A 26,381-nucleotide genomic window follows, 5' to 3' on the forward strand; every position below is an offset into this window, starting at 1 on the left:
GTGATGTATGAGCAGCTGTCTGGGAGTAGGCTATGTCAGAATCATAATAAACTGTTTTTATTGTATTAAAAATAATAAATTATATATACAATATTCAACAGACAATAATACATTTAACAGTGTAATCAGTAGACCATTAGTATCTTGTTGCATTTACAACAAATGAACTGAAAGTGCTTTTAATGTTTTATTCGGTTGTGCTAATTTATATGTGAATGAAAGAAATTAGAAGGACTTCATGTAGCCTATGTTTGCAAAGATTATGAATGAGAATTAAGCACATTATTTTCAAATGACGGGACAAACGATGAATAAAAGTTATGATTAGTGAACTTTTCAAAATATTTGTGGTCACGTGGTAACTCGTTCATCAACACTAATAGGCTATTTTTCTTATAACAATTGCCATTTCGTAATCACTTAATAACAGTGTCCATGGAAACTTGACTGTACATCACTTGGGCACAATGACAGGATTCATGCAATGTTATGACATCAGTCTCACCTGACAGTCAATAAATATTATAACTAGACAAACACTTAAACTACATATACAACAGATAATAAAAATAAAAGGCATTGTAATGAAACAGAATAAAATGGCATGTATTGTCCATTGCACATGAGACCTGCTCTGAAATGAAGTTACATAATGGCCTGCACATAGCTGAACTTATTCAGTAAGTTCTGCTATTGAGATAAAAAAAAACATGGAAAACAGCCATTGAAAGCATTTTCACTTTCCTGTTGGCTTGTATTAACATGCTAAATTAATTTTAAAAAAGAAATGAAGAAATGAAATCTGTGCACGCATTGTTTTTGACATATTAAAGAAGACATGTGATACTGGACTAGGCTCTTGCTTCATAACTATGGTTAAACAGCATTACATAAATCCAGGGTTAAAGGCTACAGTTTCTTAAATATTCCACTAAACAGTCTATATTTAGATCCTGTTCTGACACTCACGTTATTACCTTCTCCAGAACTTTGTCACAGGTTCTTCAGAATGATGCTGCACAAAGGGTGAAACAGACTATTCTTGTTCAAGTTCCTTAAAAGTCATGAGTTTCCACTGAAAATCTTGAAATAGTTGACTATGATTTCAGCATAACCTCTGATCACATGGTAATTTAACATGTCACTTGTCCCTTTTTATTCAGAAAAGTTATTCTACAGATCTGTGTCTTCTACTTTATGTACTTACAAAAAAATATTTTAGGCACAATGTACCTATGTGTTCATATTGCATTGCCATTAATTTGAAGTTGGAATTAGTTAATGGAATGGATATAGGTTTAAGGTTTATATCAAATTATTATATAATGATATGCAAGAGGATGTTTAAAAAAGCTATTAAAAAACAATAAAAATCAGACAGCGAAACAGAAAACAGAACAATGAAGGTGTAAATTTGTGCTGTTTAAGCAGCATGTCAACATTTGCTTGTAGGTTGTTTATTAAATGGACCTGTTCCATCAGTACTTTCTGTTTTTCCATTTACATGAAGACTTTGAAGACCAAATGTACTTAATATAAATGTGAGGCATTCACACAGCCTCTCATTCATAACAGATTACATGGATGACACTGTAAAAAGTATTTTAACTGTAAAAGACTGAAAATGGGGCAATAAAAACCTGTTAATTGTTTATAGTAAGTTCCTGTACTATTCAGAGAAAAACTGAAATAGATCTAGCCTAACATTTTACAGTAAAATACTGTCAAACGTATACTTTCTGAAATAAAAAGAGCAAATCATTTTGTACCGGTAATTGTCAATAAAAAGCTGTAAACTGACTTTTCCTGAATTCCCTATAAATGTAATTGTGTTTCTTCTATTTTTTGTATACTTTATGTACATTAGGGTTTTGATACATCTTATGTTAAATGAATATTTATTGCATTATTTTAGTGTCACGTCATGATGTTACCATGACGGTGTTTTGTATTTGTGTGCATGACACTGTGTGCTTTTCTATTTATTAGCATTTACATCAGCTTGTAGAAAATCTACTTGTGATGAACATTTTACATGTTTTTCTCTGTACCACCAGTATTATGATGTGGGATATCAGTATATGTAAGTACAAAACAGATTTAAGTAACAACATGGCCTTGCTAATTCAGAAGGAAAGGGCTGTTGGAATTTACCCTTTTTAAAGTTACAGGTCGTTATGTTAATTTTTATTGAATTATTCTGGCATCAGCTTTTTCAGTGCACTTTTGCTTATATTAAAGAAATATCTACTTAAAAACAAGAATGAGGGTTTCTGTGTCGGTTCCTGCTAGATCATAGCAAGTAGTCAAGATGGGGAAAAAACAATCATTACAGCCAACAGGAAAACATTTCCTGGGAGTCTTTCCCCAATTAACAGCAGGTGAACAGGTAAGCAAATGTCCAATATCCAGCCTAATTTTCCCTTAGATAGTGTTCTTGGGTTTAGCTGTTTGCTGGTAATGCATACAGAAGATGGCAAATGTTAATTCACTTCAGCTTCTTAATCACTATCAAATTCATCATTGTTAGTGCCAATGTCATTGACATCATCTTCCTCCTCCTCCTCCTCCTCCTCCTCCTCATCATCTCCTTTTTCCTGCCCCTTTGCTTCTACCTCTCCTTCTTCCTCCTGGTCAAGCCTAAAAAAAGCAGTCAGATACATTAAACACATTGAATTCTAAGCACACTTAATTTGTCACAATAAATAGTTCAATACACTTCAACATATACAGGTGAAACTCGAAAAACTAGAATATCGTGCAAAAGCTTATTTATTTCAGTAATTCAACTTAAAAGGTAAAACTAATATATTATATAGACTCATTACATGCAAAGTGAGATATTTCAAGCGTTTATTTGTTATAATTTTGATGATTATTACTTACAGCTTATGAAAACCCCAAATTAAAAATTTCTGAAAATTAGAATATTACATGAAATCAATAATAAAAAAAAGATTTTAAATACAGACATGTCGGCCCTCTGAAAAGTATAATCATGTATATGTACTCAGTACTTGGTTTTGGGCCCATTTTGCATGAATTACTGCCTCAATGCGGCGTGGCATGGATGATATCAGCCTGTGGCACTGCTGAGGTGTTATGGAAGACCTGGATGCTTCAATAGCAGCCTTCAGCTCTTCTGCATTGTTCGGTCTCATGTCTCTCATCTCTCTCTTGGCAATGCCCCATAGATTCTCTAGGATTCTCTAGTTTCTCAGGTCAGGCGAGTTTTCTGGCCAATCAAGCACAGTAATCCTATGGTCATTGAACCAGGTTTTGGTTCTCAGTGTGGGCAGGCAGGCCCGGGGTGGGTAATCGGGAGAATTCCCGGTGGGCCGCTTCACTTTTGGGCCGGTCGTTTTTTTTTTTTTTTTTTTTTTTACATTTGTCACGTTAGTTACAATATTAGGCTACACGCGTTCCGCATTCGGACACCGCAGCGTGCAGCCTCTGCATGGGTTGTTCCATCATGTGAGGCAGTTCTCCCCTCCCCTCCCCTCCCATATAGTTGGTTGGGTCCATAGCGCGTCTTTTCCAAAACGTTTTCTCAGGTACCGATAGCTGGGCCGGCCCCTACCATAACGGTACGCGTCAGGGAGGATGGATGGGAGGAAGCCAGGTTGAAAAAAAAAAAGGCATTGGAGGAGGATGCTGCCAAATGTGCCAAGCTTAATGTGATGACCAGGTTCTGTTTTTGTCATGTTTCTGTGTGTTTGGACTTTGTTTTATTTCTTTCATGTTTCTGTGTGTTTGGACTTTGTTTTATTTCTTTCATGTTTCTGTGTGTTTGGACTTTGTTTTATTTCATTCAGTTTCCTTGATTCTGTGTGTGCTTATTGTATTCAATTATCCCTAGCCTGCTTAATTATTAGTTCCTTTGTTTCAGGTGTGTTGCCTTGTTAGTTTGTATGGTCCCTCTCGCTGATGTCATTTGCCCCAGCTGTGTCTCGTTCCCTGTTCCCCTCTGTGTATTTAAACCCGGTGTTCTCTCTTGTTCCTGGTCAGTGATTGTATGTACGTTCTGTGTTCCTGTTCCTTGTTCTGAGTTTATCCTGTTCTGAGAAATTAAAGTCTACTGCTTGCATTTAGATCCGACTACTGCCTTTGCTTCCACGCAAATTCATGACACTTACAGATTTATTTTCAAGAGGACAAACACAAGTGGCAAGCAGGTAAAGAGAGATAGGCCTAGTAATGATTAGCAATAGCAACGCTGCAACGTAATTATTTGGCTAATAACGTTGTATCGTTGTCAACCTATTCACAAGCAAAATATAATTAAAATATTAGCCTTTTTGTATCACTCAATACATGTCATGGCGACTCATAGACTTTGCAAATATTATGCAATTTAATATTGATAACAAAACTCATGCTTGATCTGTGTATGCAGTAAAATTACCTCTTAATTATTTGTTGTTGCTTCTGAACAGCAGAACTGTAAACATTAGTTCAATATACCTCTTTGTGGAAGAGTATACATTTCAAATTCTTTCTTTCTGCTTTCGTTAATTTATCAACCTTTTCTTCTGGAATAGTCGAGTATTTTTTGTTAACTTCTTCTGTGAATTATTTAACCTTTACATTATTTGTTGAACCATGGTATTAATACAAACTACACAATAGTAAGAGCTGAACTGTTGCTTCATTTATCCAATTTGGAAAAAAATGCTAATTTGGAATTCCACCATGGAAAAAGTGGGCCGGTCTTGGGCTTGAATCTCCCGGGCTGAAAAGTGGCCCCACTCCGGCCCTGTGGGCAGGTGCCAAGTCCTGCTGGAAAATGAACTCAGCATCTCTATAAAGCTTGTCTGCTGAAGGAACCATGAAGTGATCTAAAATGTCCTGGTAGATGGCAGCGTTGACTCTGGACTTAATAAAGCACAGTGGACCAAAGTCCTCTTTTCTGATGAGAGCAAATTTTGCATCTCATTTGGAAACCAAGGTTCCAGAGTCTGGAGAAAGAATGGAGAGGCACACAATCCAGCTTGAAGTCCAGTGTGAAGTTTCCACAGTCTGTGTTGGCTTGTGGTGTTGGTCCACTGTGCTTTATTAAATTACTGTGCTTGATTGGCCAGCAAACTCGACCTGAGAATCTAGAGCACAGGTGTCAAACTCAGTTCCTGGAGGGCCACAGCCCTGCACAGTTTAGTCCCAACCCTGCTTCAACACAGACACACCTGCAATTTTCAAATTAGCATGAAGGAATTGATTAGCTGATCAGGTGTTTTTTAAAAATGTTTAGGGTTGAAGCCAAACTCTGCAGGGCTCTGGCCCTCCAGGAACTGAGTTTGACACCCCTGATCTAGAGAATCTATGGGGCATTGCCAAGAGAGAGATGAGAGACATGAGACCGAACAATGTAGAAGAGCTGAAGGCCGCTATTGAAGCATCCTGGGGCCTCATTTATAAACGTTGCGTACGCACAAAAGGCGGCGTATGCCGCTCTCTACGCAATAATTGGTATTTATAAAAAGCAAACTTCACGGGAAAATGTGCGGTCCTTCACGCAAGCTCTGACCCAGGCGTACACACAAAAACGGGTGAAATGAGAAATGGCGACACCGTCGGCAGATGGAAGAAACATGTGAAAGTGTGTGAAAAGACCGTTGTGTAAAAGAAATGGCAATTCTGCCTCTCATAAATAACATGAAGACTTCACAAAGCAAGTCTTACAATTAACAGCCTACACGAACACCCGTTCGATCGATCTGCAGTGTAAAACAAACAAAATCAAACGAAAATTACAACAGAAATGCAAATTAACACATATTTGCAAAAAGAAAAGTGAAATATGTTCTGCAATAATATTGGCATGTTATGCAATTCATCCTCATAAATAATATGGTAAACAGAACGAAATAATGTACAAAACTGATATTCTCGTCAATGTGTCCGTCTGGCGGAGCAGATATAGATGCAATTAGATAGATAGATAATTAGGGAGATCTATAGATAGATAGATAGATAAATAGATAGATAGATGTATAATTGTCCACTGGAGAAAGTTGTTTTCATAGTAAAAAATTATTCATCAGCTACGGAATCATGGTATTCATGCATGCGTCATACAGCATCATGCGTCTGCAACCTTTTGCCACTCAAGTGCCTTTTTGGCATTAGTAATGCCCACACTGTGCCCTCCAAACAACATGTTTCTCCTCTTTTCCACCTCGCCAACGATAACTTCTACTTCACATTGCGTAAAGTTAAGTTTTTTTGATTTCCTCTGTGTTTGCCATGATTTCGCAATCGATGAATATTAACTTGTGGGCGTTTCACGGACTATTTATGGGCAACTATGGGCGTGACATGAAGCCGCAAAAGCTGCGCTACATTTAGAATTGATTGTGATTTATTAAGGGAAAACTGCGTAGGATGTGCGTGCGCACGGTTTTATAAATCTGAAAATTTCTGTCCATACGCACGTCCTAGGTTTCATCCGTACGCCACTTCTGACGCAAATCCTACGCAAAGTTTTATAAATGAGGCCCCAGGTCTTCCATAACACCTCAGCAGTGCCACAGGCTGATAGCATCCATGCCACGCCGCATTGAGGCAGTAATTCATGTAAAAGGGGCCCAAAACCAAGTACTGAGTACATATGCATGATTATACTTTACAGGACCGACCTTTCTGTATTTAAAATAATTGATTTCTTGTAATATTCTAATTTTCCGAGAATTCAAATTTGGGGTTTTCATAAGCTGTAAGCCATAAATCATCAAAATTATAACAAATAAAGGCTTGAAATCTCACTTTGCATGTAATGAGTCTATATAATATATTAGTTTCACCTTTTAAGTTGAATTACTGAATTTTTTTTTACTTTTGCACGATATTCAAATTTTTCAAGTTTCACCTGTATACACAACATATTTAAGTGTCAAATAATTTTATTAATGAAGTGTCTCTAATAATGCAATGTTGAAGGAATAACAGAGCAGCGAGTAGCCTGAAATATATGAATATCTTGCTGTAAAAAATAATTTCACCATTTACTGTATATGTCCACAAGATGGCACGTGTGCTGCACTGAACAAATTTGTTTTTGCCATAATGATGTATAAATTGTGATAAAACAAATTTTTAGATAAAACTATATTATTTGTGAACTAATGTTCAGCTTTTCTTTTTAATAAATCAACTTATTTACCTCAGTCATCAAGCTTGAACACACTGGTCACAGACACGCAGATGTACCTTTATTTTCCCCAAGCTGATTTCTTACTAAAACCCCCCACAGTCATGTTTTCAGGCCATTTCAAGATTGATTTTTACACGACAAAGCGGAGAAATGCAAGTGGCCGAGTTGTTTGTTTACTTTTTAATTAGTCTTTCCATTAATGCCATCATTGTCTTCATTCAGGCTGATTCTACGGTGGCCGAGAGCCACTTATTGGGGTCACCTGGAAACATTTCTGTTGTGGTCTGTGCTATTTGCAGTGCGTTTCTGTATTTGGTTGTGTTGTGAACTTTTGCAGCGCGTTTCTGTATTTGATTGTGAGTATTTGGAGCACACATGTGTTGTGAAACTGATGAAGATGTTTTCTAAATGTGCGGGTGTTTTTCTATTTGCATGTGTTTTGATTCAAAAACGTGCACGAAAACAAGATGCGGGATTTATCGCAGGAACCAATCATAACCGATAATATCCCATCAGAGCGCGATGGAGGCATTGCCTCCTCTCACGTGAAATTCCACCATTCATTCTCAATTACCCCCCATCAAACTCACAGCATGCTTTTGGAGGTCTGTTAAAAGGAGTGACTTTTATACTTTTTAATGTCACATTTTTTTATATTTGCACTTTTTTTATTTTGTGAAATATCGATTATTTTCTCTTTTTTTAAGAATATACTGACCTCCCTTGCCTCCTCAGAGGAAACGCCCCATATAGATGGATGGATAGATAGATAAATAAATAAATAAATAAAAAGATAGATATTACATGATGCAGTCTAAACTTTACAGTTGAATAGAGAAAGAGTTGGAAAAAAAATAGTTGAATATTGAAAGAGTTTTAAACATTCTCTCAAGTTACGTACATTACGCAAATACAGATTTACACTAAAGTAGTGCACTATACCCAATTTGCACATATGTACATAACCTACATGATCTTATGTTTCAAAAAGATACATAATCTACTTACGGAATAACAATTTCTTCCTTCTTTCCACATTTGGCACAAAGCTCCAACTTTAGTGCACATGGCTTACACATGACATGATAGGCATCCTTCACTGTTTTCTGAAGACACTTCACACTAAAAAAACAACCCCACAGAAACAACATATTTAGAAGAGGTAAACGGTGGAAGAGTTTATTTGCCTATTATCCGTTACTATGCAATAAATCCTTGCTCATCTCACCATTTGCGTTGCTGTGTAAGGGGCTTGTATTTGTTGTACTTGACTTTCCACTCCAGCACACCTTTGCAGTGCTGGCAAAGACCATCATGAACCTTTGTTTTGGCTTTCTGGAAACAGAAGAATGCATACAAATTCAAACAAAATATAAGCAAAAATATCTTAAACAGCGCAATAGCAACAAAGCTTTATATTATATAAACGTTAAATAACACTACACCGTTTATTTTAGCACGAGCTTACCTTAACTTGTGCGCTTGCACCGTACTTGTCATTTTTGTAGGCAATTACATTCTGGTGTTTTTGACCTCGCGAACGTGAAACATTACCTTTTTGATTGCTCATTTTAACGCTAAAACTATATGAACGATAACCGTTTAAAGCGCCTAAACAAGAAACCGCGTGGCTTAACACGTTTTAAAGTGACTATTGACGCAATGCGAAAATAGCGGAAGTAACTAGCAATTGGTTAATGCCTTTCAACTTCAAACCGAAACGAAAGATTGCTAACTTCACAAAGCACGGCGAACGTTAAAAATGTTTAGCTCTATTTAATTCTCAACAAAGTTAGCATTATATAGAGTTATGGATAAATAACGGCAAAATCATTAATCAACATGTTTTGTGTTTTCGACATCATCCGTGTGCAGAGAGGACGCGTGTGATTGGTCGAGCATATCTAACCATTAATCTGATTGGCCAATAGAGCGTTCAGCGTTGACGTTGATATCCGGCATTCCGCAAGAAAATCAGAAGAAAGCCAGCGTTAGGCACGCGTTGGTGAGAGATGAGATCACCCGTACCGGACGGATTAGATTAGGTGTTAACGTTACGTCCGTATTAACACATTCAGCCTTTGATTTCAGTTGACTATTAAACAGTGTCCACATGTTGATAAGATCGGACGGACCAGAGGCAGGTTTTGATGGACTCTTGATCTGGCTAAGTGGACGGAGTGATCTGTTAAAGGGAATCTCATATCTGACTCATCTAATACTGTGACTTCCCCAGATAAAAGCGTTTCTGCACTCGCCAACCTCAAGACCTTCTTCTATCGCAGGTAATTAGCTGACCGAGCTAACAAAATAGCTCGTACTTTCAGCCTTTTCAGTTAAACTGTTACACTCATTAAATAATGTAATTAATATGTTAACTAAGCTCGTTTCAGTTAGCAAACACGTTTGATTCAATTGAGTTCAGTGTCATTGTCACTGATTCCTTCTAAATTCTTGTAATATCTATGAAGATCTTAATATCATCTTGTGATAACCCTTAAGATTATGATATCGAATACTTAAGTTGTAATATATAGTGTGAATAACAAGTCTAATGTTTATTTGAATATAAATTCATGTGGGACAAGTGTCTGTTTATTACTTGGGGAAATAATCTTTAAAACCCGTCTAGTGAGTGAAATAACATTATTTTACCCCCCACCCCCCATTTTGACCTTTAATAATAATAATGCTAAAAAGATTAACCTCAGCTAATTATTTGGGATGTCGTGTGTGATATGTAATATTGTGGTGATAATTTTAGCTTTTGCTTTCCCTTCAATGTGAAGTCCAAATGCCCCAAACAAGATGGTTTCCTGCTTAATGAAATTGAGGGTGGGGATTTGCTTATCATGGGTCAGATCTGGGTCTGATTCAATGTTTTTTCCTCTCTGCTACTAAATTCTATGGTCTGCCAGTAAGTTAAGAAAACTGTAAAAATGGTTCTTTAGGTACTAAATTAATGTGGTCACCTACTTGGAGTTCATAATAAGGTGGTTAAGCGGTTTCAAGGAAATTCTAGACAATTTGTTGGACTGTTATGAAGCAGTGATGTGGATTACTGATGATATGTTTCTCAGGTTTGTAAAACATTGGCTATTACAAAGAGGCCTAGCCTAGAAACCAAATAAATTAGGGTGTTTTTCAGCTGTCATGACATATAGATAAAGTGATCTGATCGATGATTGCACATACGTCAAAGCTAACCTCAGGGTGAAGTCTGAGAGTCATTATTAATGACATCAATTTAGCACTAAGATGGGGTGAATATTGAACATTTTAGAAATCTGTTTAATTTCATCCCAGATACTGTTATGTTTGTATTTTTTGTGTATCCTAACAGTGTGGACTTTTAATATTGATTACTTAATACAATAATATTGAAGCTATTTGGAATAAACCATTTATATACATATTCACCCATTGTATTGCATCACAACTTTTCTGTCAGTACAGGATCAGAATCAGAATGAGCTTTATTGCCAAGTATGTTTACACACACACAAGTAATTTGTCAGTTGAGTTATAAGAGGTCTGCATATATTTACTCATCTTAAGTAAACTATTATGTCTTTGGGTAAATACACTGTTTGTATAGACATGGTGTATCTGCATAAGATGATAAAGGTGATGTGTGTTTTTTTAAATGTCAATGTCTCATCTTACTATGCAGATTCAATCTTGATGCTTCCCCTTTAAAAGTGTAGTTCACCCAAAAATGTTAAAGTTATAATTTAAAATGTTGTTGTTTTAAAGCTGTATGACATTCATTATTATGTGGAACACAAAAACAATATATATATATATATATATATATATATATATATATACACATACATGTATGTATATATATATATTTTTTTACTGTTTAAATGTCAGTGTCCACAAAATTAAATTCAGTGGGGTTCAAAACAACACTGGGCACCCTTTTACTTTAATTTTATAAAAATAAAAAAAGATTTAGAAGATATTGTTAAAAATATCTTATTTTGTGTCCCTCAGACAAAAGCCATACAGGTTTGAAACGACATGGGGTTGAGAATTTTCATTTGAGTGAAGGATTATTTGAAGACAAAAATTTTTATTTTTTGTTTCCACCCCACTCATTTTCCAATCTGCTGTGTTCTTCTCAAGTGAAGGATGAATCACCTGTCATTGAGTGAGCTGTGTTGCCTTTTCTGCTGTCCGCCGTGCCCGAGCAGAATAGCCTCCAAGCTGGCCTTCCTTCCTCCGGAGCCCACTTACACCCTCATGTGTGACGAGAGCGGCAGCCGCTGGACCCTCCACCTTTCTGAGCGTGCGGATTGGCAGTACTCTGCCCGGGAGAAGGACGCCATTGAGTGTTTCATGACCCGGACATCTAGGGGGAACCGAATCGCCTGTATGTTTGTGCGATGTTCTCCCAACGCTCGCTACACCTTGTTGTTTTCCCATGGTAATGCTGTAGACTTGGGTCAGATGAGTAGCTTCTACATCGGCTTGGGCTCCCGCATCAACTGTAACGTGTTCTCCTATGACTACTCTGGTTATGGGGCAAGCTCAGGGAAGCCTTCAGAGAAGAATTTGTATGCTGATGTGGACGCTGCCTGGCATGCACTAAGAACAAGGTGAGAGTACACCTGAAAGCCACTTCATTTGGGTAGTTGTTTGAGGCTTTTCACAAACAGACTGTTTCTTCTTTTGTTTTTTGTCTCTTACATTACATTTCCCCATCTGAAGTCACACTGGCCTCTTACTACACTTCCTAAATAGAATGACTATTCAGTAGCGGCAGTAAGATTGTTTTTATGTTTTATGTAAATATTGCAGTTTTTAAAAAAACATTTCTATTGTAATATAGCCTGCTTAAAAATATATAATTAAATTCAAATGTGTTTGTATAGAGCTTTTCACAATACATAGTCTATTGCTTCATATTGTTTTATTCTTCATAAGAGGCTGGATCCAAACTGGAGTTTGCATAATCTCTTGATACCCAGAAAGCAAATGGAAAATAATTAGCATTGCTGCTGTTCATAACATTTCAAGCAATAGATAGTCATGCGCATTTGATCTAATGTAACTGGAGTGCAAGGTTATGAGATGCTTGGCTAAAGAGATGTCTTTAATCTAGGTTTAAACTGGCAGAGTGTGTCTGAGCAGGAACTGATCATGAAGGCTATTCTAGAGTTAAAGAGTTAAATATGAAAATGCTCTCCCTCTTTTTTTGTTAACTTAAATATCCAAGGTACTACCAAAAGTCCAGAATTTTGTAACCCTAAAGAGTATGATGGATTGTAGCGCGACAGAAGATCAGTTAAGCACACAGGAGCTAAACCATTTAGGGCATTATAGATCAGTAGCAATACATTGTGGAACTTGATAGGTAACCAGTGTAGCGAAGAGATGATAAAATTAGGGTTTTATGATAATATTTTCTTGACCTGGTTAGAACTCTAGCAGCTGCATTTTGAAATAACTGTAGCTTGATTATTGAGGATGCAGGACCACCTAGTAAAGCATTATATTAATCTAGTCTAGAGTTCATTAATGCATGAACTAGCTTTTCAGCATCAGAAACGGATATTATTTTTTTCATTGCGTAGCGATATTTTTGAGGTGGAACAAGGCTTTTTTTGTAACATATGAAATATAATTTTCAAAAGATGAGTTGCTGTGTAATATAGGCTAATATCCAGGTTTTTAACTAGAGGATGAAGTAATAAGTGTATATTGCGTTCTAAGAGATTCTGTGTACATGTTTTTGGTCCAGTAAGTAATACCTAATTTCTTATTCGAAGAAAATTACTGGTAATCGAAGATCTATCTGTCAATTTGGATAATTTAGAGATTTCATCTGGACATGATGAAATAAATAACTGAGTATCATCAGCATAGCAGTGGAAACTAATTCCATGTTTTTTAATAATATTACTAAGGGGCAGCATGTATATTGAAAATGGCAGAGAGCCTAAAACAGACCCTTGAGGCACTCCATCATTAACTGTAGTTAACTTGGATAATTCCCCTTTTAAATAAACAAAATGAAACCTGACTCAAATTTTTCATAAATATAATTGTTTTGCAAAAAGGATCTCACTTCAGCGCGGACAACTTTTTCTAGTTTTTTCAGACATAGGCTAAATGGAAGATTTGAAATAGGTCTGTAATTTTCCAATTCATTTGGATCTAGTTGTGGTTTCTTAATGAGAGGCTTAATAAGGGTCTTGGGGGACATGACCCAGAGTTAGAGACGAGTAGGTAATGTTGAGAAGGGGCTTTTCTTCTACAGGTAACAACTCTTTCAATAGTGTGGCTATTGGATCTAATAAACATGTTGTTGGTTTCTTTAAATCTTCCTGTCATATAGTTGTAATGCAAAGTTGAATTCTCAGCCAATACTTTAGATTTCAGTGTCACATGATTTTTCAGAAAACATATTATACTAATTTGGTGCTAAAGAAACATTTCTTATTACTGTATGAATGTTGAAAACCGTTGTTCTGCTTTCTTTTGTGAAAACCATTAGAAACCTATGAAAGTCTTTTACGGTCAATTGTATTGATCATTTAAATTTTCATTTACTGCAGTTAATGAGTACGGTAAATTCCCCCTCCCCCCATTTTAAAGCACTTGTGCCATGTCTCTTGTTTTAGTGTATTGTTTTTGCAAATGGCGTGCAGGTTAAATATAGTCTAGCTTTTAAAAACATGTCTTGAGTTGAGACCTCTTGACTCTAAAAATGCTTCTCAAGAAGCATCATTGTTCTTGTCCCTTTTCCGTCCTGCGCCTTTTTAAATGCAAGAATGCTTTGTGTGAACAGCGTTTAAAACGTGTCTAGTGAACCTGACACCATTCTGTTTATACACAGCAACCCCACAACTGGTCGATTAAAAAAAAAAAAGGTAGATTTGAACATCCCAAATACTACCCATTCCTATGGACCTAAAAAATAATTACACACATTTTTGAATATTTAGCCGGTTTACTCTGCTTTTGGTCTTTGTCCTTGTGAGTTCCTAGGGCTTGGGGGTATATATTTAATATTGCCTTTGGATCCCATCCCCCCATCTGCGTTTCCTGTGCTTTTTTAAAACCCTTTGGAGTCCTTTGCGATGGACTCATAATGTCAAGAGTCATGTTTTGTTTCAAACTGCGGTTGTATTTAGATTTTTGAAGAGTGCAGCAAAGGAAAGTTTCATTTCCTCATAGATGGCTGAAGTGTTTTCTCCCAGTGGCAGCTATTTGAGACACTGTGGACATAGAGAAACTATCTCAAGGACGTTCACTGTATCATGTGCCCTAAATTATTTTCCGTCTTTCCGTATATGCGTGTCATCTGGGGTTACTGGTCATGAGAACTTAGTTAGTTCTGTTCTTTGCTTGTACTTTGATGTAGCAAGATTTAGTAGTTTCTTCGTTTTTGCAAGAGGGAGAATAACATACAAAATGACTTGGTGTTCGTGACCACCATAATGTTTTGGGTGTGTGTATAACAGCCGTGTGCTGCGTCTATAAATGTGTGCATGCAGGCATGCATGTGGTGTCAGAAAGTACAGCTGATACTCTTGAACACAGTCCACGCTGTTTGACAAGTCATATCCCTGAGGGTTAGGTCGTACCTCATGAAGCAGTCCCACGCTGTTCTTCTGCTCACTTTCAATGTTCCCACGCATTGCCATATCAGCCACAGAAGATGCATCAGGCCGTCCCACACAAGGACACGATTCAGATTACAGTGCAGATAAACTAGTCTGACTGCCTGCCACTCTGAAGAATATAACTTTATTATGTGTTTATGTATATGTTTGTCTAAGGTGTTTTATGTGTTTTGAGAGAGGAGTAGGAGTAAGTAGGCCGGCCCATCCAAATCTTCTCTTAACTATAAAACTGTGGCCCCTGCTGGGAATTTATTTTTTCTTTATTCATAGTAACACATTTTTTCTAGCTTGGTATGTCACCATTGTATGCAGTTCTTTCCCCAATCCCCACCATTCTGGTGGATAATTGGCATTTTAATCTAATTTTGTCAAAGATGGCCAGGATTGCATGTTTTTTTTTTTATTATTAAATTGTGCTCAAATAAAGGATCTTGAGAATCCAGAATAAAAATGGTGCTTTTACAGATCTCCAAACACTTAATTGAAAAAAAAAGCTGTAGTGTGAGGGCCTTTTTTTGTGTGTGTGTAATGAACAATTGTGGAAAAAGTCTTTGGACTTTAAATGTTCCACTGCAGTATAGTGTTTTCAAAGACACATAGGCTATTTCTGTGTTTGTGTGAGGCCTTTGGGTTTTCATCTGCTTTTCAGTTTTTGTTGGATTAAACATCCCTCAAAAGTCGTATCTTCCGAACAGCTAGCATAAAGAGCACCTGCCTTTAGATGTCTGTTGAAAATATTTGCCTTGGAAATTCTCCATCTGATCTCAATAGACGAGAGTGCTTATCAGACCATGCTGATTGACTCGGCGAGGCATGCAACAAAGCTTTTTTTTGCTCGTCCCTTTGTTGAGTGGCCAATGATATATGATTTCTAATCACAAAAAAGCAGCTTTTATATCAGGTAGCAAGATCACAGTTTTGATTGTGTACCGTGTCCTTTTACGGAGTTCATTGATCTCTCTGTCTGGGTTTATGTCAGACTTACTGTACATGATTCTTCTTATTACAGGGCTACTTATGAATAAATGCACATTAAATGTTGATTTGACATATAATGTGAGAGGAAATTCATGAAACTAAACACGGCAAAGAAACTGTACTGTATTGAAAATCAGTTGTCGCAGATTATTCAGTCGACATTATACAAAAATATTGAAAATTGGTGATTATTATTATTTAAGTAAAAATGTTGCCCCCTTGACCTAGTAAATCATTTTTAGGTGTGTATAACAATATTGAAATTCTGGGCGATGTAAAAAAACAATAATTGTGTTTGTGTTATGGGTGATATTGTAAAGCTATATTATACACGACAAACATGTTACTTGTGCATAGTAACTCACTCCAACATGTGTTTTTAAAGCCACAATGAAACGGAAGTAGAGGCAGATCTTTTCTTTCATATTGTGAGGTACATTTGAACTGATTATCAAAAAAAGAAATGATCAGACAAGAAATTGGTTCTATCCATCATCATTTGTTGACTGGATTTTGAAATGTGCCTTTTGAACTCAAAAATGAATGTGAGTTTGCAGTCGATTGGGGCGGTGTTTAAATAAATTGATTGGAGAAGTCTAGCATTTTCACCAGAATTTATTTTCCCCAAATAAATGAATGGGATACATGGATGAATTCATTTAGCTAGTGATTATTTTTATTTCATGGCAGGAAAAGCATAGTGCTCTTAAGAGTTAAACTTTTGCCATAACCTAGGCTATTGCTATCATTTTATGGTGCTAGATGATGATCTAACTATTAAAATAGGTGTAAACACTTAAATACCCAATACCGATACATATCCCAATTCCCAAAGATTTCTCAATCAAGCTTGAAGTATAGCTAATGTTCATGTTTTTGCGAGTGCTCAAGTTCAGTCCCATTGTCTTCCTGAACCACAGCAGAGAATCACTATGAGATTGTTTATACTGTGATATGTTAGTGTAGGACAGCCACACCTTTCTGTCTGCTCAGCCAGGTGAGTCAGTGTTGAAACATCAGGTGGTGTTGTTGACGCACGCACGTACGTACGTAGACACTAGGCATTTACAAGAAGAGCGGATGCCACTGGGAACTCCAGTGTAATATTTTGCCGCAGCCTGAATTACTCGACTTGGGCCGGGTTCATATCTAAGGGGTTGGTCCGTATAAGACCATCTGTTATCACAGCTTGCCATTGCAGCATGTGTGTGTTTCAAATAGGTATTTGCAACCAGGCTTGGTGTATGTAAACTTCTACCAAACAAAACCATCTGGTTTCGTCTTCAAAACAGTCAAATGGTGATGTGTATTGTCTTCCAAGTCCAAGAGTCTGAGACTTCCGGTGAAAGGAAGAAGCAAAGAAAATGGCTTTTGTCTCTGAGAGAATTTCCCCCCTCAGAAGTCGATGACTGTGATGTCATAAAGGAAACGCCACGGCAACCAGCATTAGCAGTTGTATTGAATGAGACCCCTGTGCCCTCCTTCCTCCTGAAGTGATATAATGACCGTTGTGCTTGAGTGTTTTTGGGGTGAGAGCTGAGAGGAGCTCACTCGAGAAGCCTGTGAGAATTTAGTATCCATCTTTAATGGAGCGCAGCTCTCACTGAGAGGTGAGGGGGGAGGTTCCAGCAGCCAGTTCTCCAAGTCAAATATTGATTGGTTGCCTAGCAACTGATTCCCAGGGAGTCCTGGAGGGACAGGCCCGATTGCAGTCATGGCAGTATTGTCTACCCAGGAAGTAAAAAATAACTTCCTGATGGTCACACAGCAGGTTTTTGTATCTAAAAGTTTATCAGTGTAGACTTGCTGTCAGCCAGCTGCTATATTAAATTAAGAAAGGTAGTCTGGTACATGTTGTTGTTTATCTGAACAATTTGTGATTTGTTGTCATGGCAACAAATAGTGCTGATTTAATTTTCTTATCTTTATAGCCAAAATAATGAGCAGTTTGAAATGGAATGGCCGTACTTCATTTAGTGTTTATGAGTACGCTATAAATCATTAGGTCTTTGGTGAGGCCCTACCATCTTTTTCTAAAATGACTAAAAAGGCATTCCATAGACCATCAGAGTTCTCCAGAATCTGAAAGCATGTGACCCTTTTAAAAGCCTGAATATGTACTTAAAATGAATTAGAATTGGTCATTATTGACTTACGGTTCACATTGACCATGCCTGTCAAGCGGCAAAAAGATAATATATATAAAAAAATTGTAATGTGAAAATATCCAGTCCATCTTCATACACGATAATGGTTAAACTGATAACCATGATTATTTTGCTAAAAAATGTGTAAATTGAACACTACTTACCATTAATGTGACTTCATGGTTTTTGTGAGTGCTTTGTCATTTGTCTTTATATTAGATATTTTTATTTTATGAGAGGCAATTCAGTTGCAAATGAGAGCTCCACAAATGCAAATTCATCAGACAGCAAAGAACGATACTACCCGTATTTTCCTGACTATATGTCACAGTTTCATAGTTTGGCTGGTCCTGCGACTTATAGTCAGGTGCGACTTATATAGCCTATCAAAATTAATTAATACTGACTGAGATGAACCAAGAGAAAACATTAACGTCCACAGCCGCGAGAGGTTGTTCAGAAGCGACACCGAGGATAAAGAGTACAGTGATGTGGAATGAGATCGCGGGAGCTTGGTGAACTTGCTCACCGGTAACTTGTTGGACTCGCTGGCTTATGTTAATTTAGCCCATTCAGCCTCCCAGGTATATGTTCATTATGCTATTGTGTAGCTGAACGTTAACATGCCGGACACCTATTCAGCCTGTTGTTCTGTGTGCTATTGTGTAGTTGAATAACTTGCCTTTCCAGATTAAATGTTTGTTCTTGGTCTTGGATTTTGTGAAATACATTTCTAAATAAATGCAACTTATAGTCCAGTGCGACTTATGTTTTTTTTTTCTCTTCATGACGCATTTTTTGACTGATGCGACTTCTACTACAGAGAGAATTATAGTCCGGAAAATACGGTAGTCTTTTTTTCATTTTTGAAATGATTAAACGCTGCAAACAGAGGTTGCACGGACCACATTTAATCGTCAACCATAATTGCAAACAATATTCTCAAGAATCATGTTTGGAATGGATTTATTACATGTTGTCACAGATTTACCGGTAGTCGATTTATTAGTAACAAAGCACACACGCAGGCTTGTGAAGGAACACAGACTGGCTGTATGACTTTTCAAACAGAATTTCACAATGAGCATCGCTAAACTGTAATGTACATGTTTGTCACTTGTCAGCTCATCAGCACTTTTTTGCTGCCAGAGAGAGTGTGTGTGCATGGTTGCCAGATTAAGTGAAACACTGGGCAGAAAATGTGTTCTTTTAAGAGAAAAGCTCTATTTGGGGGATTTATTCTCCTGACATCTGGCAAACCCATGTAGGAAAGTTAGTGGAAGCTTGTTACCAATGTAAGATAATGGAAATGTCTGAAGACGTTTTCAGGTCAATTAAAGGTAGGGTAGGTAGGATTTATATAAACACTTTTTACCAAATTTGATTAAACTTTCTATATATATCAATGCATAATTAAAATGTAAGTACTCTGATAAAAAGAGTATAAAAATCGAGTGACTCTAGACCGTTTAATCTTCATTAAACACAGCTCATTATTTCCATTCGGGACGAATCACAGGATTGGCTTGCGCGACTGTCACTCTCCGTCGCCATGACTACCGCCGCTATTACTGGCTCTGCCCACGTGCGCGCAGTCGCGCACCCGTTTTTAGGTGGGAGTGAATGGAATTAATGAGCTGTGTTTATTGAAGATTAAATACACTAGAGTCACTCGGTTTTTTATACTCTCTATTTCAGAGTACTTGCATTTTAATTATGCATTGGTATATAAAGACAGTTTAAACAAATTTGAATAAAAGTTTTTTTTAGACAATTCTGACCTACCCTACCTTTAATCAGCGAGGCAAATATTGTGACGATTATTAAAATACGATTCATTTTGCAGCCCTAATACAAGTCATATAAAATACACATTTTACTTTAAACTTGACAGACTGGATAACTATGGACTGTTGGATGGCAAAAGCTGCATAACAATTCTTAAATTCCTGCTCGTTCATTGGAAAATAATAATAACAGCATATGGGTTTTAAACAACATGAGGGTGAATAATGAAATAATTTTTATGTTTGAAAGAACTGTTCCTTAAAGAATGCTCTTTTTGAGAGTAACTTTGTAGGGTCCCTTCTCCTTTTTCTCATCCTTGACCATCTGTTCTGCCTCTCTCCAAAACACATTCCACCTCTTCTCACATGATCACACAGAGTAATCCCTGAGGACAAAATTGATGACTGTATTGGTCTCAACGGCCCATTGTATAATCAGAACAAGATTGCGGGTTTTGTTTAAGGTGGCATGAATGTGTAACTGAATGGATGAATTGTAATTCCTGATTGTGTTACATGTGAGGTCCACTTGTGAATCGGACTTGAATATTTATATTTATTTTGGTCATACGACATTTTTCAGTTTCACTTTAAACCAGTTCTATCACCTTCTGTTTGCCAGCAAGACGGCAGTCAAGCATTACTGAAGAACTGAATGCAACATTCACTGTGCATTTTAGTGCTGTGTTTTTACACACTGGACAAAGTACAGTGTAAGTCGTTTGATATGTGTTAATATACGCTTATCATATGACCTACTTTTGGAGTAATTTCTGTTTACATCTCTGGTCCATGATCTCTTCACCCAGACCTCTCTGTGGCACTGCAGTCAGCTGACTAAGTGATCATGCGCTTTATAATATGGCATGGAATGTGGACACACCGCCGCCTAGGATAACCAACCTTTACACCATCTTCTCCATAGTAGGAGTGTTTTGATGGTCACGTTGTCAAGTATCAAGTATCTCAGTTTCAATTCTCTTGTACAGTGAAACTAGGATTCTTGACTCTCACTGGATTCCTTAAAATCATCTGTTCTCATAGCTTTTTACCATAGACAGTAATTGATCACGATCATGCAGTGACTATTGTCATCAAGCTCACTTTTTCTCTCCTTAGTTGTTGCTCCGCATACTTTTGAATGCATATTGTATTAAATTGCATATATATGACTGGTCATTTTTCAAGCATACGGCACTCTCATTGAACAAAGTTTACAAAGAGTGATGTTTTTTTGATCGTCCCTGTTGGAATATATCGGGAAGCCAGAATGTGTATCCATCGTCAGAAAATACATTAGCGGAACTTTTCATGAGTTATTTAAAATAAAAATATCAGATTTAAGTTGAACTAAGCTGCAAGTGCGTACGGAACCGTGGGTGGAGAATATTACTGAATATATCCGTACGTTAGTGTTTTTCTTAAATAATCGGTTATTAGACCAGAATTATAATATCAGTGCATACAGAACGGCATCAAAAAAACAAAACAAAAAACAACCATAAACCTTTATTTGTTAACATTAGTTAACTACATTATTTCACATAAACTACCATTAAAATCAAAAGTTGTATCTGTTAATAATATTATTTAATGGACCTACAGTAACATGAACTAACAATGAACAGTTGTATTTTCATTCTCTAAGATTAAAATATACTGTAACAAATGTATTGTTCATTGTTCAGTGTTAATGTTATTAATTAGGCCTAATAATGACATTTAATTAATATGACCTTATTGTAAAGTGTTACCAAAAAATATTTTCTTTTTCCCTTTAAGCAATCACTTGATGAAATGTAATGGACTGTTGACTGCAAGCAGCTTGACTTGCAGGAATGGTTTGATTTAATGACTTAAATGACTAAAATGTTCTAGTATCTGCGCTTAAATTTTGGCTCACACCTATGCCTTTTTGTAAAAGTAATAACACTTAAGTTGGGCATGTCAATTGAGGTTACGTAATGGATTACGTCTTTCGAAAGATTCGGTCATGCAAGCTACCTACAAAACACCAAGGGTGCTTCCCAGTTTTTCTGGTTCTAAAAGCAACCAGACACAAGGAAACAACCTGTCCACTTAATTCATGATAATTGTGTTCTGATCTCAGCATCATCAGTGCAGGTGTGTATGTGCGTCTGTATTTGAACTCATCATTTGAATGTCATGTTCTAGGTACGGGATCAGGCCAGAGCATGTGATCATTTACGGCCAGAGCATCGGTACAGTCCCTTCGGTGGATCTGGCCTCTCGGTACGAGAGCGCTGCTGTCGTCCTTCACTCCCCTCTGACCTCAGGCATGCGGGTGGCTTTTCCTGACACAAAGAAGACGTACTGCTTCGACGCATTCCCCAAGTGAGTCTCTCTATTTTACCTTGGACTCGCCATCTTTTCATAATTCTTCCACCACATTTCCCCGCCTTATTTGTCCTGTATCTCACACCAATTAGACACACACTGTTCACGCCTTTCTTTCAGCAGCCATGTTGTGGACGAGGCACCTGGTTGGTTCATCGGTTTTCTGCACTTTAACCATTACTGATATTGTGTGCCCTCTAGTGACATATCTTCCAACAATTAGTTCAGTGTTTGTGCACTTTCATTTTAAAACAAGTTATAATGGATAAACAGTCTGATTTCAGTTGAAAAATATATTTCAATTATGTAAAAATTTATAAATACAATTACATTTATTTTTAAACATATACTACAATTTAAAGGATTTTGGTCAGTCAAGCTTTTTCTTTTTTAGAAATTAATACTTTTATTCAGCAAGGGCACATTAAATTGATTAAAAAAACACCTTTATCATGATTTCCACAAAAATATTAAGCAGCATACCAGTTTTCTACTTTAACCCCTTATATTGGCACCACGGCCATTATATATTTAATATTATATTATATATAATTATATTCATATAATATATATATTTAATATTCAATCTCTAGTTTTCATTTTTGGTGACTGATTTTTAAAATGCATTACAGAGGAGCCGTAATTTATCAATTTGCAACAAGAATATTTTCATACTCCTAAGGCGTGTTCAGACCTTTATTTTGAAATAGTGATGAACATGAAAAATCATGAAAGAATGGTAGAAACCTCAGTTTGTTTTCATGCCAAGAGTTCAAAAGATAGCATCCATTCAGTTGTTTTAGAAAAAAAGGTTTGAAACATTTTTTTAAATATAAAGAAAAAAATGATAGATTCACCATTTGTGATTCACCATTCGTGGCAGCGAGCTATTATGTACATACATGTTTTTTTATGTTTCTTAGAGGTTGAATTAATTTCAAAGTCTACTTCATAAATTGTATGAAAATTGTAAAAATAGTTCAGATCACTCAAACAAAATTTGAAACACAATTTGTTCAGATTTTTGCCTTTGATTTTTTTTGCAGTTTTAGAGTCCACCAGGTTTTGAAAATATATATTTTATATAAAATATGAATAATTAAAATTTTCAAACTTCTATAACTTTTTTTTCTGTTTAACTTTCTTAATTTATTTCACTTCCACAAAAATCTGCCAAATGTCTTCTTAAAAACAAGACTAATCTTACATCTATATTCCAAAGCATTCTTGAATTTAAGTTCGGAATGTGCATTTTCATGTCTATAAAAAAAAGGGGGGCGCTTGATAAGGGATTAATGATAAGAATGGTTTTGGAGCACCAAATCAGCATATTATAATTTTATTTTTATTTATTTTTTTAATCAGAAAAAATAAGGATCATGTGACACTGAAGACTGGAGGAATGGCTGTTAAAATTCAGCTTTGCCATCAAAGCAAATCATAAATCAAATTTTTTTTAATATTCTTAATCTTTAATATATTTTACCGTTAATAATATTATATTATTGTTCGGACTTGTCAGTCCAAATCCAATTTTTGTTAGCAAGTGTGAACGACAAAAAAAATCACATGAAATGCGATGCAAATTTGTTCTGAGCTACATTCATGTGTGGTTTGCATTTGTGGAAATCTGTTTCAGTCTGACCGCTCTGATCGGATTTTCCATGGTTTATGTCACTTACTCGCGTCTCGTAAAAAGTAAACATGTCAGACGTTGTTATAGGAAACATGCTGAAAGTCACTGCTGAAACAAGGTTGTGTTGTTGCAAAATGCCAATGTGTTGCAAACCACTCCATGTTTTTGGAGGAATCGTACCAATGCAACATCATTGCCAAAGAAACCAATGGAGATATGCTGGAAAACAAAAGGGCGCCTTGCGATACACAGTGTCAATAATTTAGATCAGATTCAAATCGGATACACAAATAATCAGTGTGAACAGCCTAATTTAGGACCAAATTTCAGCTAGATACTTATGGTTAAAAAAAATTGTTTAGTTTTAGAAAGGCAAAGAATGTGCATTTAAGTGAATGGGGTCAATTTTGATAAAAAAAATTTAAAGGAAAATAGTGGACATCCAAAGCAGCACTTTCATACCTCAAAATCAGTTTTTAGTTCTGTTTGTTGTTGTTGTTGTTGTTGTTGTTGTTGTTACAATAGCCCTTTGTCTCATGTACGAATTACTTCACAAAGCACGTTATGATGATTTAACAGACACTGTACTGTAGAACACTCTGCTCATGTGTTTTTGGTCTGTTTTTTTTTTCTTTAGCATTGATAAAATCTCTAAAGTCACCTCTCCGGTGCTGGTGATCCACGGGACGGAGGACGAGGTGATTGATTTTTCCCATGGGCTGGCCCTGTACGAGCGCTGCCAGCGGCCCGTGGAGCCGCTCTGGGTGGAGGGTGCGGGACACAACGACGTAGAGCTGTATGGACAGTACCTGGAGCGCTTGAAACAGTTTGTGGCTCATGAAATTGTAAACTTATAAATGGACCTCAAGATTAGGACTCACCTTGATGAACATGCCCCTGGTGCCCAGATGGGAACTGTGAACTTTACTGGGGGGGAGGTTTTCTCACAATTTTTTTTGGTTATTTACTTAAGGTGCACTTCTCCACGCTATATAGAAAATGGGGAGCAGTCTCCTTGCTGCCTTTCTTAGGGGTGTGTTCGTGTAACTGTTCTTCTACAGGTGTGAGCGAGGGGTCTGATGTTCTGGTGACCCGACTGTAAATGTGTCTTGATACCATGTACTAAAGAATCAAACCCATTCCGTTTAAGTCAAGTTTTTGTTTTGCTGTATGCATGTTATAATATCATGTAATAGAGTACTGTACAAACGCAGCATTCTGACATAAACAAGGGGATTTATTGCCATAAAGGGGATGCCAAATACTCAGAATATTAAACTTTAATACATTACTTTCTAAAACGTCTCTGCTTAAGTACAATGTGTACAGTTCAACATGTTCTCACACTTGTCTATGTTTTACTTGTCTTAGACCTTGAAAACAATGCTGGACAATATGGCAGTTATATGTTTTAACTGTCAAATAAATAAATAGACTTTTCAAATAAAGAAACACTTGAATATTGTGGCTTTCAATAGCCCAAAGTGTAAACACATTATGCTCAAACAGTGCATATGCCAATATGCTTTGTCATATATATATTAGTAATGGTAATTTTGTTTGTTTGTTTTTTCACTTTTTTAAAATGAAAATAATACATTTGATTACACCTATAATGAACTTAACACTTGATTCTGTTTGGAGTCATTGCATTGTCTTTTATTCAAATGTAATTTATACTGTCTTGTGTCTCAGAAGAAACCCATATAAAGAAATGCACACAACTTTTTGTTGTTGTTATTGCTTTGAGCCATGATAAGGCTGTTAGTCTGCACTGCTGCTGATTTTAGACAGCAACATTTCGTTTCTCTTTTGAGAGCTATTGGACATTGAACAATCCTCTAAAATAGATGATCTTTAATATCAAAGAGGATTGTCGCCCTGTTCCACTTTGAAAATAAAATTCATTTGGATGGTGTTTTTTTTATTTCCTGAATGTCTGTATTATGAAACTGATGATAATGCTGTTATTACCCATTTAAATTGATTTATTATATTACATATGGAACAGAATAGATTTTTTACTGGTCAGACTGAAGCACAAACTGACATGCTTCAATCTTTCCAGACGTGTTGTTTTTCTGTTTTTGTAAACATCCATTGTAAAAATAAATTGTATGTAATTATGATCTTGAAATAGTTATAATACAAAGATGGAAATAAACATGTATTTCAGAGGCTAGAGAACTAAAAGTATTAAAAGCCAGTTGTGGTAGTCTTGACTTGAGTTTTCATGTTTTTCTGACCTGCAACATGCTGCTAATAGGTGTTGTATTTTAAAGCGACCTCTTGTGGTCATTAACCATAACTTTTTTTTTAATTAAGTTAATCAAAACACAATAACTTTAAAACCCTGTCTATCTGTTTAGTAACCGTATCGGTTTCAGTTAGGATCATGATAGAGTAATGATGCGTCATTAACATGTGGAAGTACGAGAAACGTCTGACTGGTAATTGTTTCTATAGTAGCTACCTGATTTTTAACTAATATGATTTGTAATTTGATAAAGCTGTAAGGTCTTAGTAGCATCTAACACAAACATCTTCTTTCTCATCTTTCTGAGAAGCAGTTAGGCGTTTAATTAACTCAACAGCTCAACCTAATTGCTTTTAACAATGATCCTAACCTTTCATGTGTATTCACTTTACACAACCATTTTACAGCACAGAGGTCAACCGCGCCTC

At 36.4% G+C, this 26,381-nt stretch overlaps 3 protein-coding genes across 5 annotated transcripts in view; 2 read left to right on the forward strand and 1 right to left on the reverse strand.

The window, feature by feature from the left end:
- Positions 1–26,381, forward strand: part of ankrd34bb (ankyrin repeat domain 34Bb) — a 322,103-nt gene that overhangs the window by 36,912 nt on the left and 258,810 nt on the right. The gene's annotated exons all lie outside the window — the stretch shown is intronic.
- On the reverse strand, positions 1,129–8,818 carry cUnh9orf85 (chromosome Un C9orf85 homolog). Its single transcript, XM_079605942.1, has 4 exons — positions 8,619–8,818; positions 8,379–8,485; positions 8,159–8,272; positions 1,129–2,640 (listed from the first exon to the last, which is right to left on the reverse strand). The coding sequence occupies exons 1-4, from the start codon at positions 8,718–8,720 to the stop codon at positions 2,502–2,504; spliced, it is 462 nt and encodes a 153-aa protein (XP_079462068.1). The 5' UTR covers positions 8,721–8,818; the 3' UTR covers positions 1,129–2,501.
- abhd17b (abhydrolase domain containing 17B, depalmitoylase) lies at positions 8,768–25,966 on the forward strand. 2 transcript variants are annotated; one of them, XM_079605940.1, is made up of 4 exons: positions 8,768–9,435; positions 11,285–11,757; positions 21,878–22,057; positions 24,334–25,966. In XM_079605940.1, exons 2-4 carry the CDS (start codon positions 11,291–11,293, stop codon positions 24,551–24,553), a joined length of 867 nt encoding a protein of 288 aa, XP_079462066.1. In that variant the 5' UTR covers positions 8,768–9,435; positions 11,285–11,290; the 3' UTR covers positions 24,554–25,966. The 2 variants fall into 2 exon arrangements, with proteins under 2 accessions (XP_079462066.1, XP_079462067.1); XM_079605941.1 differs by having other exon boundaries at positions 8,993–9,435; positions 11,290–11,757; positions 24,334–25,930.

Source organism: Phoxinus phoxinus, assembly GCF_949152265.1.
Source record: "Phoxinus phoxinus genome assembly, chromosome: 3".
In the NCBI taxonomy this organism is placed as follows: domain Eukaryota; kingdom Metazoa; phylum Chordata; class Actinopteri; order Cypriniformes; family Leuciscidae; genus Phoxinus; species Phoxinus phoxinus.